At 42.5% G+C, this 13,915-nt stretch overlaps 1 protein-coding gene across 13 annotated transcripts in view; it reads right to left on the reverse strand.

Annotated features, from left to right (window-relative positions):
- The window catches only part of camkk1a (calcium/calmodulin-dependent protein kinase kinase 1, alpha a), a 259,555-nt gene that overhangs the window by 76,604 nt on the left and 169,036 nt on the right, over positions 1 to 13,915 (reverse strand). For all 13 annotated transcript variants that reach the window (XM_087977564.1, XM_087977554.1, XM_087977557.1 and 10 more), the window contains 3 exons: positions 11,235 to 11,286; positions 3,373 to 3,506; positions 1,396 to 1,432 (listed from right to left, as the gene is read on the reverse strand). In XM_087977564.1, coding sequence (XP_087833690.1) covers positions 1,396 to 1,432; positions 3,373 to 3,506; positions 11,235 to 11,286 — 223 coding nt within the window. The remainder of the gene's footprint in view (positions 1 to 1,395; positions 1,433 to 3,372; positions 3,507 to 11,234; positions 11,287 to 13,915) is intronic.

Genomic DNA, 13,915 nt, shown 5'->3' on the forward strand with positions numbered 1-13,915 from the left:
GGAGCAAAGTCATGGAAGATTAGTTCAATACAAAATTTTGGTTCTGTCATCACAAAAGGTGGGTTTAAATAACGTCCCCAAAATGTTGGGGAATACAGGATATAGTGAGAGGAGAAAAGTGAAGGAATTCAGTATTAATAGGGAAATGGTGTTATGGAAATTGACCGGATTAAAGACTGACAAATGTGCAGGTCCAGATAATCTACATCCTAGAGTACTTAAGGAAGTGGTCCTAGAAATAGGAGATGCGTTGGTGGTCACCTTTTAAGATTCTCTAGACTCTGGCACAGTTCCTATGGATTGGAAGGTAGTTTATGTGACCCCACTATTTTAAAAAGGAGGTAAAGAGAAAATGGAATTATCAACCAGCTAGTTTGACATCAGGAGTAGGGAAAATGCTAGAGTTCATTTTAATAGCAGAGCACTTGAAAAACAGTGACAGGATTGAACAGAGTCAGCATGGATTTATATGGAAGGAAAATCCTTCTTGACAAATCTACTGGAATCTTTTGAGGATATAACAGCAGAAATAAAACTTACAGCCTAAGAAGCGAAGTTTCACTTTGTAATCTGACTTTTCTAGCATTACCATTAACTCCGATCATAACACTAGGAACCCCAGGTAAATCTAGTTCATGAGTCTTCACCTGAACTATTGGCAAAATATCAGCATTGACTATTGAGGTATAGTAGCTATACTGTAACTGGGGAGACAGTGCCGTAGTGGTAATGTCACTGGACTACTAATCCACACGCTCAATCTAGTGCTCTGGAGAGTTAAAATCCCACCACTGCAGAATTTAAATACAATTAATAAATCTGAAATTAAATGAATTTCAATGGTGACCATAACAGAGAGAATCATCAGCAGAATCCAAGAGGGAATCACAAGCAGAAACTGAGAGGGAACCATTGGTAAAAATTGTGATAAAATGGGGTACATGTAAGTCACGATGTTATAAACTGATAACATGACCCTGACATCAGTAAGAGAGAAGATGCCTGTCTGGAATGAGCATGTGAATAGAGAGGTCTTAAACACTACATTAGAGAGCTGCATTTAATAAGCTACGAATGACAGTATAAATAAAGGACTGTCACAGTAGATAAGGAGTCAAAGAACCTTAAGGACAGTGCATATGTAAACATCCACAGTGCTCCAGACTGATCTCTCAATATGCAGGTAGCAATATTTGCTTAAACCACAATATAAAGCAGAGACCAATCAGGAATATCAGGGGATGAGCCCCACAGAATTTTATCTGTTATTTATTTAATTTGTTTACCTTAGATATTTAATATTCTTCAGGATGTTCATAACTATCTGGTACAACAATGGTACAACACACAGTGTGAGGAAATATCAAGTCTCGTCAACATAATTTGATCACATACCCATGTGTAGATGGTCTTCAGTGGGGTCATCCAGAACCTGAAATATAAAGAGTCGTGTAAATCACGTGAAAAAACAAAAAGACCTGGATTTATATAGCACCTTCAACAACCTCAGGATTACAGTTTGTACAGATTAAAATTACAATCAATGATGTTGCTGTGAAGGACAGACACTTTTGTAATGACAGAAACCCAGCAAAGTATACACAGCAAGATCCCATGAACAGCAAAGCGATATTCCATTCAATGATTTTAATTGGGGTGTATATATTGTTGGCGTGCACTAACAGAACATTACCTTTCTTGAAATGATGCCATGGGATCTTTTACACCCGCGTGAAAGGGCAAATTTCGCTCTGAATTGAGGTATCATCTCACAGAAAGCACCTTTGTGTCTATTCATTGCTAGCTAATGTGTCTAAGATTTCCCACACAAGCAAATGTACCAGGAGCCACAGCATGATGCAAAAACAAGCAGAAAAATCACTAGACGTTGTCAGGCTGCTCTCTGTGTGGGCGACTCTATCATCTTTGTGCAGAAAGGAATGATTATGGTGTTGGAAAACCTTCTCAGAGAGGTTAGAAAGATGAATTTGCAGATCTGTAACTGAAAGCTACATTAGTGGTAACCTTTGAATCTAGCATTCACCATCCAAACACTAATATTAAAAAACCTTCAATTGGAATTAAAACAGCTACCACTATAAATGTGCACAAAAGCTTTAAGTTTTTTTCAACATTTTCTCTCATGAATGCAAAGATTTGCAAATCTGCTCACCCTAGCTAATACAAAACTCCAAATTGGGATCCATTGAAAAGTCCTGGGAAGGCAGGGTTTTGTGACGATTAATATATCCAGTGTTCAATTTTGCATGAATCTGTTAGATGGGCCATTCAAGAAAAGAGGTTATTTGATATCTCCTGGAAAATATCCAGCCAGATTTAGCAACTCTAATCCACAGATTTAAAAGGTGTCATCAGAAATTAAGCCATTAGCCTGAAGAAGGTAGTGATAACTCCCTTGGACACGTCAAGAAGGAATAGGGAAAGGGATACAGGTCCATTGTGTGGAAAGTCATGGATGCTTACATAAAAAAGGATGAAGTTTCACATTAATTTTTCGCCCCCGGTCCAGATGGGAAAGGAGAATGATGTTTTTGGGAAATCATTGGGACATTTAATGGAAGACTAGGATTATGCTGGCAATAGCAGGATGTCTGGTTGACCAAATATTAACTCAATGGCTGCTTGCTACAGAACATTCTCTATCAGGCTGAGGTAGCCCAATGTCCTTTATAAGAGCTGAGCTAAAGCAGAGCTATTTCCTGATGGGTAGCATCCGAGGAGCAGGACAGTCGACGTTTCGGGCAAAAGCCATCATTTCCGATGAAGGGCTTTTACCCACAACGTCGATCCTCCTGCTCCTCGGATGCTGCCTGAACTGCAATGCGTTTCAAGCACTACACTGTCAACTCTAATCTCCAGCATCTGCAATCCTTACTTGCACCTATTTCCTGATGGATTTATCTCACTGTCTAATTACCAATAGCAAAGCTGACAGGTACCGTGCACTGGAGAGATTAAATAATGTGATTAGTTGGGTTAGCAGAAAACATAGCAGCTCAGCAAATTACTCACTGAAAACAATTTAAAGGGAACGGAGTTTGGAGGAGGGAAGATACACTTAACCATAAGAGAATAAGGCAGTCACATTACTCATAAGGGAGTGAGGAAATAGAACATCAAAATTATCTGATTGTGACTCTCTAGATATCTGGGCAGTTCATGCTGATACCGAATGTACTTTGCTAGTCATTTTATAAAATTATACCAATTTATGTATTTGTAAAACTATTGAGATTGTCACATAAACCAGACTGGCCAACTCCTGATTCAGTTCTGCCAGCTGCTGAACGCAGTTAAAAATAATACACCACTATGATTTGTTCCTCACAGGCTGATGACTGAATAACTTACCTCTACCAGCTTGACAATGTTGGGGTGGTCCAGTTTCTTCAGTATGGCTATTTCCTGATAGACCCTCTCCAGAGGCGCGGGGGCCTTTGACTGTTCAGCAGATGGGGGCTTCGATCCCCGGGGAGGAGGACGACCTGGAACCCAGGTAAAGAGGTGAGGCATAATCTTAAAATGAAAGCATCAGTCTTAATGATCATCCTTCAATCCAGGGCTCTTTTAATGTCGTCTAGGAATGGGTCTGGGTGGGTTAATCTTCGGAGGGTCGGTGTAGACTCGTTGGGTCAAAGGGCCTGTTTCCACATTGTAGGGATTCAAAGTTTGTGAGAAGCTGTGGGCGGCACGGTGGCACAGTGGTTAGCACTGCTGCCTCACAGCGCCTGTAGACCCGGGTTCAATTCCCGCCTCAGGCGACTGACTGTGTGGAGTTTGCACGTTCTCCCCGTGTCTGCGTGGGTTTCCTCCGGGTGCTCCGGTTTCCTCCCACAGTCCAAAGATGTGCGGGTCAGGTGAATTGGCCACGCTAAATTGCCAGTAGTGTTAGGTTAAAGGGGTAAAGGTAGGGGTATGGGTGGGTTGCGCTTCGGCGGGTCGGTGTGGACTTGTTGGGCCGAAGGGCCTGTTTCCACACTGTAAGTAATCTAATCTAATCAAATCTAATCTAAAAGATTTGTAGCTCGGGTGCTCGTTGTTGTGGTTCTGTTCGCCGAGCTGGGAATTTGTGTTGCAGACGTTTCGACCCCTGTTTAGGTGATATCCTGAGTGCTTGGGAGCCTCCTGTGAAGCGCTTCTGTGATCTTTCCTCCGGCATTTATAGTGATTTGTATCGGCCGCTTCCGGTTGTTAGTTCCAGCTGTCCACTGCAGTGGCTGGTATATTGGGTCCAGGTCGATGTGCTAATTGATTGAATCTGTGGATAGCATTCATCCACAGATTCAATCAATAAGCACATCGACCTGGACCCAATATACCGACCACTGCAGCGGACAGCTGGAACTGACAACCGGAAGCGGCAGAGACAAATCACTATAAATACTGGAGGAAACATCACAGAAGCGCTTCACAGGAGGCTCCCAAGCACTGAGGATGTCACCTAGACAGGGGACGAAACATCTGCAACACAAATTCCCAGCTCAGCGAACAGAACCACAACAACATTGTTGGGATTCTAAAAAACAAATTAGTGTAGCTGTGGTCCTGGGCTGGTTTTAATCCTCTCAGCTACCTCCTACAACTCCACCACCTCTCCCTGCCCCACACACACATACCCTTACAATTACTAACAAGTGTGTTGTGTGCAAGATAAAATGCAGATAGCATCTCACCCTTCATTGTGGTATCCCATTCATGTTGATTTTTTCCTTAAATTCCTTTGTTCCATGGCATACTTACTCCAGGTAGGTGATATCATTGATGAGCATAAATTGGGCTCCAGGGATCTAATTCTGAGTCTGTTAGCATTTTCTCCTATTATACACTCACCATCTGGTCTGGCCTGTAATGCTGGAAAATGAGGAAGAGGAAACCTGAGAGGGCCCAGCAACTTCTAAAAGTTTCCTAACAGAGTGATCTTCAAGTCCTACATGAAAACCTTAGGTCTCTCTTGTCCAGATTCCTCTCCCCCATATTTTACAATATATATTAATGATATAGAAGATGGTATTAGTAATAACATTAGCAAATTTGCTGATGTTACTAAGCTGGGTGGCAGGTGAAATGTGAGGAGGATGTTAGGAGATTACAGGGTGACCTAGACAGGTTAGGTGAGTGGTCAGATGCATGGCAGATGCAGTTTAATGTGGATAAATGTATGGTTATCCACTTTGGTGGCAAGAACAGGAAGGCAGATTACTACCTAAATGGAATCAATTTAGGTAAAGGGGCAGTACAAAGAGATCTGGGTGTACTTGTACACCAGTTAATGAAGGTAAGCATGCAGGTACAGCAGGTAGTGAAGAAGGCTAATAGCATGCTGGCCTTCATAACAAGAGAGATTGAGTATAGAAGCAAAGAGGTTCTTCTGCAGCTGTACAGGGCCCTGGTGAGACCACACTTGGAGTATTGTGTGCAGTTCTGGTCTCCAAATTTGAGGAAAGACATTCTGACTATTGAGGGAGTGCAGCGTAGGTTCACGAGGTGAATTCCTGGAATGGCGGGAATACCTTATGCTGAAAGACTGGAGCGACTGGGCTTGTATACCTTTGAGTTTAGAAGACTGAGAGGGGATCTGATTGAGACATAAAAGATTATTAAAGGATTGGACACTCTGGAGGCAGGAAACATGTTTCCGCTGATGGGTGAGTGCCGAACCAGAGGACACAGCTTAAAAGTACAGGGTAGACCATTTAGGACAGAGCTCAGGAGAAACTTCTTCACCCAGAGAGTGGTGGCTGTGTGGAATGCTCTGCCCCAGAGGGCAGTGGAGACCCAGTCTTTGGATTCATTTAAGAAAGAGTTGGATAGAGCTCTCAAGGATAGTGGAATCAAGTGTTATGGAGATAAGGCAGGAACAGGATACTGATTAGGAATGATCAGCCATGATCATATTGAATGGTGGTGCAAGCTTGAAGGGCAGAATGGCCTACTCCTGCACCTTTTCTTAGATTAGATTATATTACAGTGTGGAAACAGGCCCTTCGGCCCAACAAGTCCACACCGACCCGCCGAAGCGCAACCCACCCATACCCCTACATTGACCCCTTACCTAACACTACGGGCAATTTAGTATGGCCAATTCACCTGGCCCTGCACATCTTTGTGACTGTGGGAGGAAACCGGAGCACCCGGAGGAAACCCACGCAGACACGGGGAGAACGTGCAAACTCCACACAGTCAGTCGCCTGAGGCGGGAATTGAACCCGGGTCTCAGGCGCTGTGAGGCAGCAGTGCTAACCACTGTGCCACCTATTGTCTATTATCACCCCAACCCCTAACGAAACCAAGGTTTCTTTCTGTATTTTCCCCGCTCACAAACTCTATGTCATTCCTGTTAGATTCAGACAGGATTAGTCCTGTTGAATGGGAATGAGGCCTGGGAGTAAGATGGTCCAGGATTCTCACTGGTAAATCAGGGTTTACTGCTAACCTCACCTGTGTCTGGAAACTCCACGCTGCTGCCAACAAGGTCGGCATATGTACATCCTCACCCTGTCAGTTACACATTTGGGATGATGATGTCCCTTTTGCAAATACAGACCCACATCAATCTGCGGATAGTATTCCAGAAGCCCCAGAAATCCTGGGGCAATTAAAACAGAATGAACACTTTTCTCCACCTTTGTATTCACATATTCCAAGAGTAAGGGTCAGCAAAGTCAGACTTAATGGAATTGTACAGTGGGAAAGAGACCTTTCATTATGTCCACTGAAAGGTTAACAGTGTTGCAGGGTAAACTTGGCACTGTGTGAGAAAACATAAGTCACTGATGTAATCCTCCCCCACCCCGCCTCCATATAATAGCTTATGCGTAGATATTCATAATGACAAACTCACTGGGGGGTAGTACAGGGCGATAAAATTGTCTCCGATATTTCCAAAATCCATCAGTGTGTAATCTGGGGAACTTCACTGCAGCTTGCGTTGCATTATATTATTGTGAAATGAATCATTTTGGTTTTTGTGCCCAGTTGATAGGGTCAATTGGATTATTTCCATTACATGTATTAATGCTGTGTGTTAAAGTCCCACCACTGAAATGAAGTTCTGGTCAGGATTTATAATTATATATTAACACTCCATCTTATACTCTGCACAATTTTGTTTTCTGAATGGTTTCACTACCACCTGCTCTGCATTGCTGCCCAAGAGCAGTGCTGGAGCTCTCACTCTCCCTTTTGACATCCTTTTGTTAGCTAAAGCCAGTCAGTTGTCAGCCATCCAGAGGTAATGGGAGCACCTGATTGGAAGCTCTCTATGTGGGGATCCCCCCTTTATCATTGGTAAGTTGGCATGGACGGTGGGGTACGTAGCAACTGTCATTCCCCACCAAGCAGCGTGGCCCCAGGCCAAGAGTCTGCACACACTGATTGACTTGCAGATGCATTGACTTCCATTTCAGATGTTGCTACAGTGAAACAGATTTCAGTGTCCATGCAGAAGAACAAGAAATTAGAGAGTATGTAGGAAGTGACTCAGTCCAAGAAAAGATTAAGATAGCTAACAAATTCCGAGGCCATTTGTCTTTTTTTGCAGCCTTTCAGAGTCTGTGTTCCACATACATACAGCTGTGTGAGGTTGCAATCAGGTCTCAGTTGCACTTCAGCATAGACTCCTGATTTTTATGATGTGGAGGTGCTGGTGTTATACCGGGATTGACAAGGTCAGAAGTCACACGACACCAGTTTATAGTCCAACAGGTTTATTTGAAATCACAAGCTTTTGGAGCGCTGCCCCTTCTTCAGGTGAATTGAAGAAAAAGCATGCAGGCACAGAGTTTTTAGGCAGAGAGATCAGTGGGCAGAGAGATCAAAAGATCATACAAATGGTGTGAGTGGAATGTCGTCAGGTTGAATAACGTGTCTCTAATTTCAAATAAACCTGTTGGACTATGACCTGGTGTCGTGCCATCTCAATCCTGATTTTTAGATGCCAGTGCAGGGCTGAGAGAATGCAGGAAGGCTTCTTATTGAGTCTATTCTTGGGTTGGCCAAGGAAACCACAAACAGGTTCAAGGCAGTAGAGGGTCCATTAGTTCAGACTGCTGGCCACTCTTCTATGGTTAAACCATTTAAGACTAGCCTTGGAAAAGGAGCCCATGGTTGAAAATGTGTTGCTGGAACAGCGCAGCAGGTCAGGCAGCATCCAGGGAACAGGAGAATTGACGTTTCGGGCATAAGCCCTTCTTCAGGAAATGGTGTCCACCTGTACACTTCAGGCTTTCTGTTGACTTGTGGGAATTGAAGTGCATCATAAGTCGGAGTATGCTCAACTGGACAAATGGCCTATTCCTGCTTCTATTACTATAAATTCCCAGAACAAATTTTAGCTAAATGTAATGTTTCCTTTGACAATCTGATTTTTGTTACAGTGCCCCTTTCAGGGTTAGTCATCTGATTTTTTTTTATTAATTAAATTTAGTAAGGCTGCGTCCTGTGAAGAAATTCACCAATAAGGATTAGTATCTTGTTTCAGACTTCTCTATCTGGCTGACAGCCACTTTACAGGAGGGAAAGTGTAAGAGAGCTTTAGCTGCAATTTCCTAAATTCATTTCACTAATATCTCTTAATATCTCTTCCGTGTCAGATGGTGAAAAGTACATTTTTTTTCTGAATCTAAAGAGCATTGTTTGGAGTTGGCAGCATGATTAAGAATTTTTAAGGTGCATTTTATGTGATTCCGTTGGTGAGATGTTACTGCTGATTAATGGAAGACTTGCATCAGAAGCTGGTTTCAATTTCCAGCTCTGCTCTGCATGTTAATATTAGAGATTGCAATCTGATCACAAATGTTTATCATTCCCGTTTCAAGGCTGACAGCTGTGTGAAGATTAAACTTTGAACAATGCATGTTGAGCTGTGGATTGAGCAAGGGCATCAAAACAAAACATGCAGCACTATGCCAAGGTAGCAGTAATAGTTTGTGAGCTTTCATTTTAACATTTTCACCATTACTGATTTTTAAAGTGGATATGACAGAAAACCTAAGGCATAAGCTAAGATGGGCTTACAATTGCTCAGGGTTCTTCTTTAAGTCATCTAAAAATATGTATATTTATAGACCACTTCACAGCACCACCAGATGGCAAAGCTGGCACCTCTGACAGAGTTGCACTTCATCAGGACTGCACTGGAGTGTCAGCTTTGATTTTTACACTCAGTGACTTAGACTTAAAATCTGATCCTTTGAAGAGGAGATTTTTTTATGGAGCTAGAGAAACTGAGTGGCATAGAAAGAGAGAAAGAGCACAAGAGAGCGAGAGCACGAGAAAGAGAGAGAAAGAGAATTTGACTTTATCCTGCACTGTTTAGGGCATTTCAACAAGCCTTGTAGCTACAAACAACAATAAGAGAAAGAGATAGATAATCTGCTCATTGTGTTGTTGGGTAGTTATTGGACTGAACATTCGACAAACATCCTGCTCTGCTTTAAATGCTGGCATCGGATCTTTTCCATCTCCACAAGATGGTAAACAGGATGTCAATTTAGTGTTAGAGCTCCAATAGTGTAGTACTCCCTCCCACTGAAACAGTAGCTGAGGATATATCACAAATGTGAGTCTGCATATATTATCTTGGATTTTGGGGGAAGCTAGTTGATAAACTTGAGCATCTTCCTCATAAGAAAGGGTTGAGGCAGCCCAATATCTAAGATTTTTAAAATTCATTCACAGGATCCAAGCATCGCTAGTAAGGTCAGGATTTATTTGAATATTTTGCCATGGAGAAGGTGGTGGCGTGATGCCTTCTTGAGTCACTGTAGTCACTGAACCACCCATAGTGCTGTTAGGAAGGAAGTTCCAGGGTCTTGATCCAGTGACACTGAAGGAGCAGTGATGTATTTTCAAGTCAGGATAATAAGTGGCTTGGAGGGGTACTTGCAAGTGGTGATGCTCCCATGCATCCACTGCCCCTGTCCTTCTAAATGATTAGGATTTTGGTTTTGGAGGCTCTTTCAGGACAGCTTTGGTGAAAGTCTGCATTGGGTCCTGTAGATGGTAAACCTGCTGCTTCTGTATGTCAGTGGTAGAAAGAATGAATAGTGAATTTGGTGGATGGGTGCCAATCAAATAGGCTGCTTTGTCCTGGCTGGTGTTAAGCTTCTTGAGTGTTGTGGGAACAGGCAATTGGAGAGTTATTCCATCGCACTCCTGACCTGTGCCTTGTGGATGATGGGGAATTAGGAAGTGGGTTACTTGTTGCAGGATTCCCAGCCTCTGACCTATTCTTGTCGCCAGTGTTTACACAGCTGGTCCAGTTTAGATTCTGCTCAATGGTAATCCTCAGAATGTTAATGCTGTTAAATGTTAACAAGAGACCCTTTGCCTCTCTCCTAAAGGAGATGGCACTTTTGTAGTGCAAATGTCCCTTTTATTTCATCAGGATAGCTGTCCAGATCTCACTGCATACAGACACAAACTGCTTCAGTATCTGGACAGTTGTGAACACTGTTCAATTATCAGGGAATATCCCCAGTCAAACTTGATCATGGACAGACAGTTTAATCATCAGCATGACTTTTAAGCATATAAACATACCGAATAAAATCTATACAATATTATCTTCATTCCGGGGATTGTTCTACTGAATGGTTACAGGTGGTGAGACTGATTACTTCCAGTCTGACTTATTATTCAGGCTGTGAATACTAAGGCTAAGTGACTGGTTACTGACGGTGAGACTGGTTACTTGTGCATTCAAGTTACCCACAATGTGACTGTTACTACTGATTATTTTAACAGTGACTGGTTACTTGCACACTCACAATTTACTCATGATGTGACTTTTATTAACTGACTGGTTTCTTGCAATTTGACCAGTTACTCAAGGTGTGACTGTTACTAACTGGCTATTCGAGGTGTGATTGGTTACTAACAATGTTACTCAGGTTATGGCAATGTTGTGTACATCTCCATTTTTTTGGTGTACCATCATCAGTCTGACAAAGGCAGGATTTTACATTCCTGAAGCTGTCAGCTGATCAGCTCACCAGCAGCTACCAAATTCAGCAATTTGTTTGAGCAAAAACCTATCGCCTGCTTGGAATAAACAACATAAAAGGCCCCTTGATCTTATTATGTGACTCTGGCATATTTGTGTGCTAAGTGCTGTAATTTAAAAACCAAATGCTTAGAATCAGGCCTGATTGGAAGCTAATTGAGGTATCCAAGGTGACTGGTATCTGGGAAAATTTCCAGGGCACACTTACGTGGAAATCCATACTGCTTCATCAGCTTCTTTTTAGAAAGTACCTTCATGGCCTGAGGGAGAGAGAGAGAGAATTCCTGTCAGCAACATAAACCACGACTCTTATTTCTAAATGTACCCACTCAAAGAATCTTCGAACAAAGTTTACGACTACCAATCAGACTAATGCAACATGTCAATTAAGTGCACACAAGAAATATTGATACAGAATTGCAAGGACTAGACTTAAATGATGAAACATGCCAGGGGTGGGGTTGGAGTGGCTCAAGTGCTGTTTTCAATAACCACACTTGAGATTGAGAGGTTAAGGACGAGAATCATTTAAGCATTTGGTGATGGGTTACAGTGGAGGAAATCTGACAGCTTCTCTCCCCTTCATGAGAAAGAGCTGTTCATGGTGGAAAGGAAATCAAACTTTGACACTTTTCAGATTGCACCGTTTGAAGGTTCTGGTTAGCTCCCATCTTCCAAAAGCATCAGCCCATCCAAACCTCACGAACCTCATCTCTTTGCTCCCCTTTTAGACCCTGCTTTAAAAGATCTCTCTTTGACTAAGCAATTGGTCACTTGACTTCATATTTCCTGTTGTAACTAATTTTTATTTGATAATGCAGCTGGGAAATGTGCCAGCACATTTTGCTAGTTTTTTTTTTTAACTTGTTCATGGGAAATGGGCATTGCTGGCTAGGCCAGAATGTACTGCCTATCCCGAATTGTCCTGGAGAGTGTGATGATACACTGCCTTCTTGAACCCTTGCAGTGGTTGGAATGTAGGGACACCCACTGTGCTGTTAGAGAGGGAGTTCCAGAGCAAAGATCAACAACAGTTACGTAATGGCAACACAGCTCCAAGTCACGATGGTGTGTGAATGGAGAGAAAATTTTAGGTTACAAAGAAACATAATAAGTAGGAGCAAAATCATTTGACCCCTCAAGATTGCTCTGCCATTCAATAAGATTACGTTTGATCTGATTGCAGTCTCAGCTCCAATTTCCTAACCACCCTCGATAGACTCCAACTCCCTCATTGGCCAAGAATCTGCTTAAAAATATTGTGACCCTGCATCCACCACACTCTAGGGAACAGACTAAAATACATTATGAAAATGCAAGATGTTGATATCCCATGCAGCCAATGAAATGTTGCATTCCGTGACTCGAGATCAAAAGCACAAGCCCTAGGTGTGGTTGCAGACTCATAATGATATGCTAAGCTGGACTGATGAAAAATTCAAGCATTTCAGTTTTCATTAAGCCATTCCCTGATTAGGTTTTTCTTTCCCTCTGACTCAAACAGCAGAAGAACTCCAGGTCATTGGCTGCATTTATCATAAACATCGTAAGAATCCACTCAGTGAGAATGGGGTTTTATCTGCCTCCCGCAGTACTCAGCAGCTGAAATTTCATGAGGAGTTCTCTTATCTATGAATCATAACATTCCTGAGACATCCAAACCTGTGGAGGGTGGGAATGATTTTTTTTCCCAACCCATGCAGAGTCTCTCAGCTGTAACAGGAGGGCAGCTGCCTGGTTTAACAAGGTAGCAAGTTTTTCTCAACATACTCTGCACACACTACTCTTGAGAGCTGGGATTTGTAGTCCACCCATGCACAGGAAAGCAGGCAAGTGAGCCTGTAAATTAGCCACGATGTGGAGGCGCCGGTGTTGGACTGGGGTGAACAAAGTTAAAAATCACACAACACCAGGTTATAGTCCAACAGGTTTATTTGGAAACACTGTTGTTCATCATTTATTTAAATGATTTGGATGAGACTATAAGAGGCATGGTTAGTAACTCTGCGAATGACACCAAAATGGGTGGTATAGTGGACAGTGGATTATCTAAGAGTACAAAAGGATCTTGATCAATTGGGCCAGTGGGCTGAGGAATGGCAGATGGAGTTTAATTCAGAAAAATGGTACATTTTCGTAAGGCAAATCAGGGGCAGAACGCACACAATTAATGGTAGGGCTTTGGGAATGTTGTCGAACAGAGACCTAGAGTGTATAGTTCCTTGAAAGTGGCATCAGAGGTAGACAGGATGGCTAAGAAGGCATTTGGCACACTTGTCTTCATCAGTCAAAGCACTAAGTACAGGCATTGGATCGTCATGTTACTGCTGTAGAAGACATTAATAAGTCCATATTTGGAATAATGCTTACAATTCAGGTCACCCTGCTATAGGAAGAGTGTTGTTAAATTGTAAAAGGGTGAAACAAATATTTACAAGAATATTACCAAGATTGGAAGGTTTGTATTAAAAGGCGAAGCTGGATAGGCTGGGACTTTTCTGCCTGGAGCGCAGGAGACCGAGAGGTGATCTTATTAAGGTTTATAACATCGTAAAGGACAAAGATAAGGTAAATAGCTAAGGTCATTTCCTCGGGTTGGGGAATCCAAAACTAGAGGGCATAGGTTTAAGGTGAGAGGAGAAAGATTTAAAAGGGACCAGAAGGGCAACTTTTTCAGGTGGAGGATGGTGCATATATGGGACAATCTACCAGAGGAAGTGGTAGAAGTGGGTACAATTACAACATGAAAAAAGAGATTTGGACAGGTACATGGATAGGGATTTGGGCCAAAAGAAGGCTAATGGGACTAGTTCAGTTTAGGAAACCTGGTCAGCATGGACGAGTTGGGCTGAAGGGTCTGTCTCCCTGCTGAATGACTATGTTTCTATG

This window comes from Chiloscyllium plagiosum, unplaced genomic scaffold (assembly GCF_037043375.1).
Source record: "Chiloscyllium plagiosum isolate Xiang-an unplaced genomic scaffold, Cpla_swu_hap1 HiC_scaffold_31, whole genome shotgun sequence".
NCBI classification, from domain to species: Eukaryota; Metazoa; Chordata; class Chondrichthyes; order Orectolobiformes; family Hemiscylliidae; genus Chiloscyllium; species Chiloscyllium plagiosum.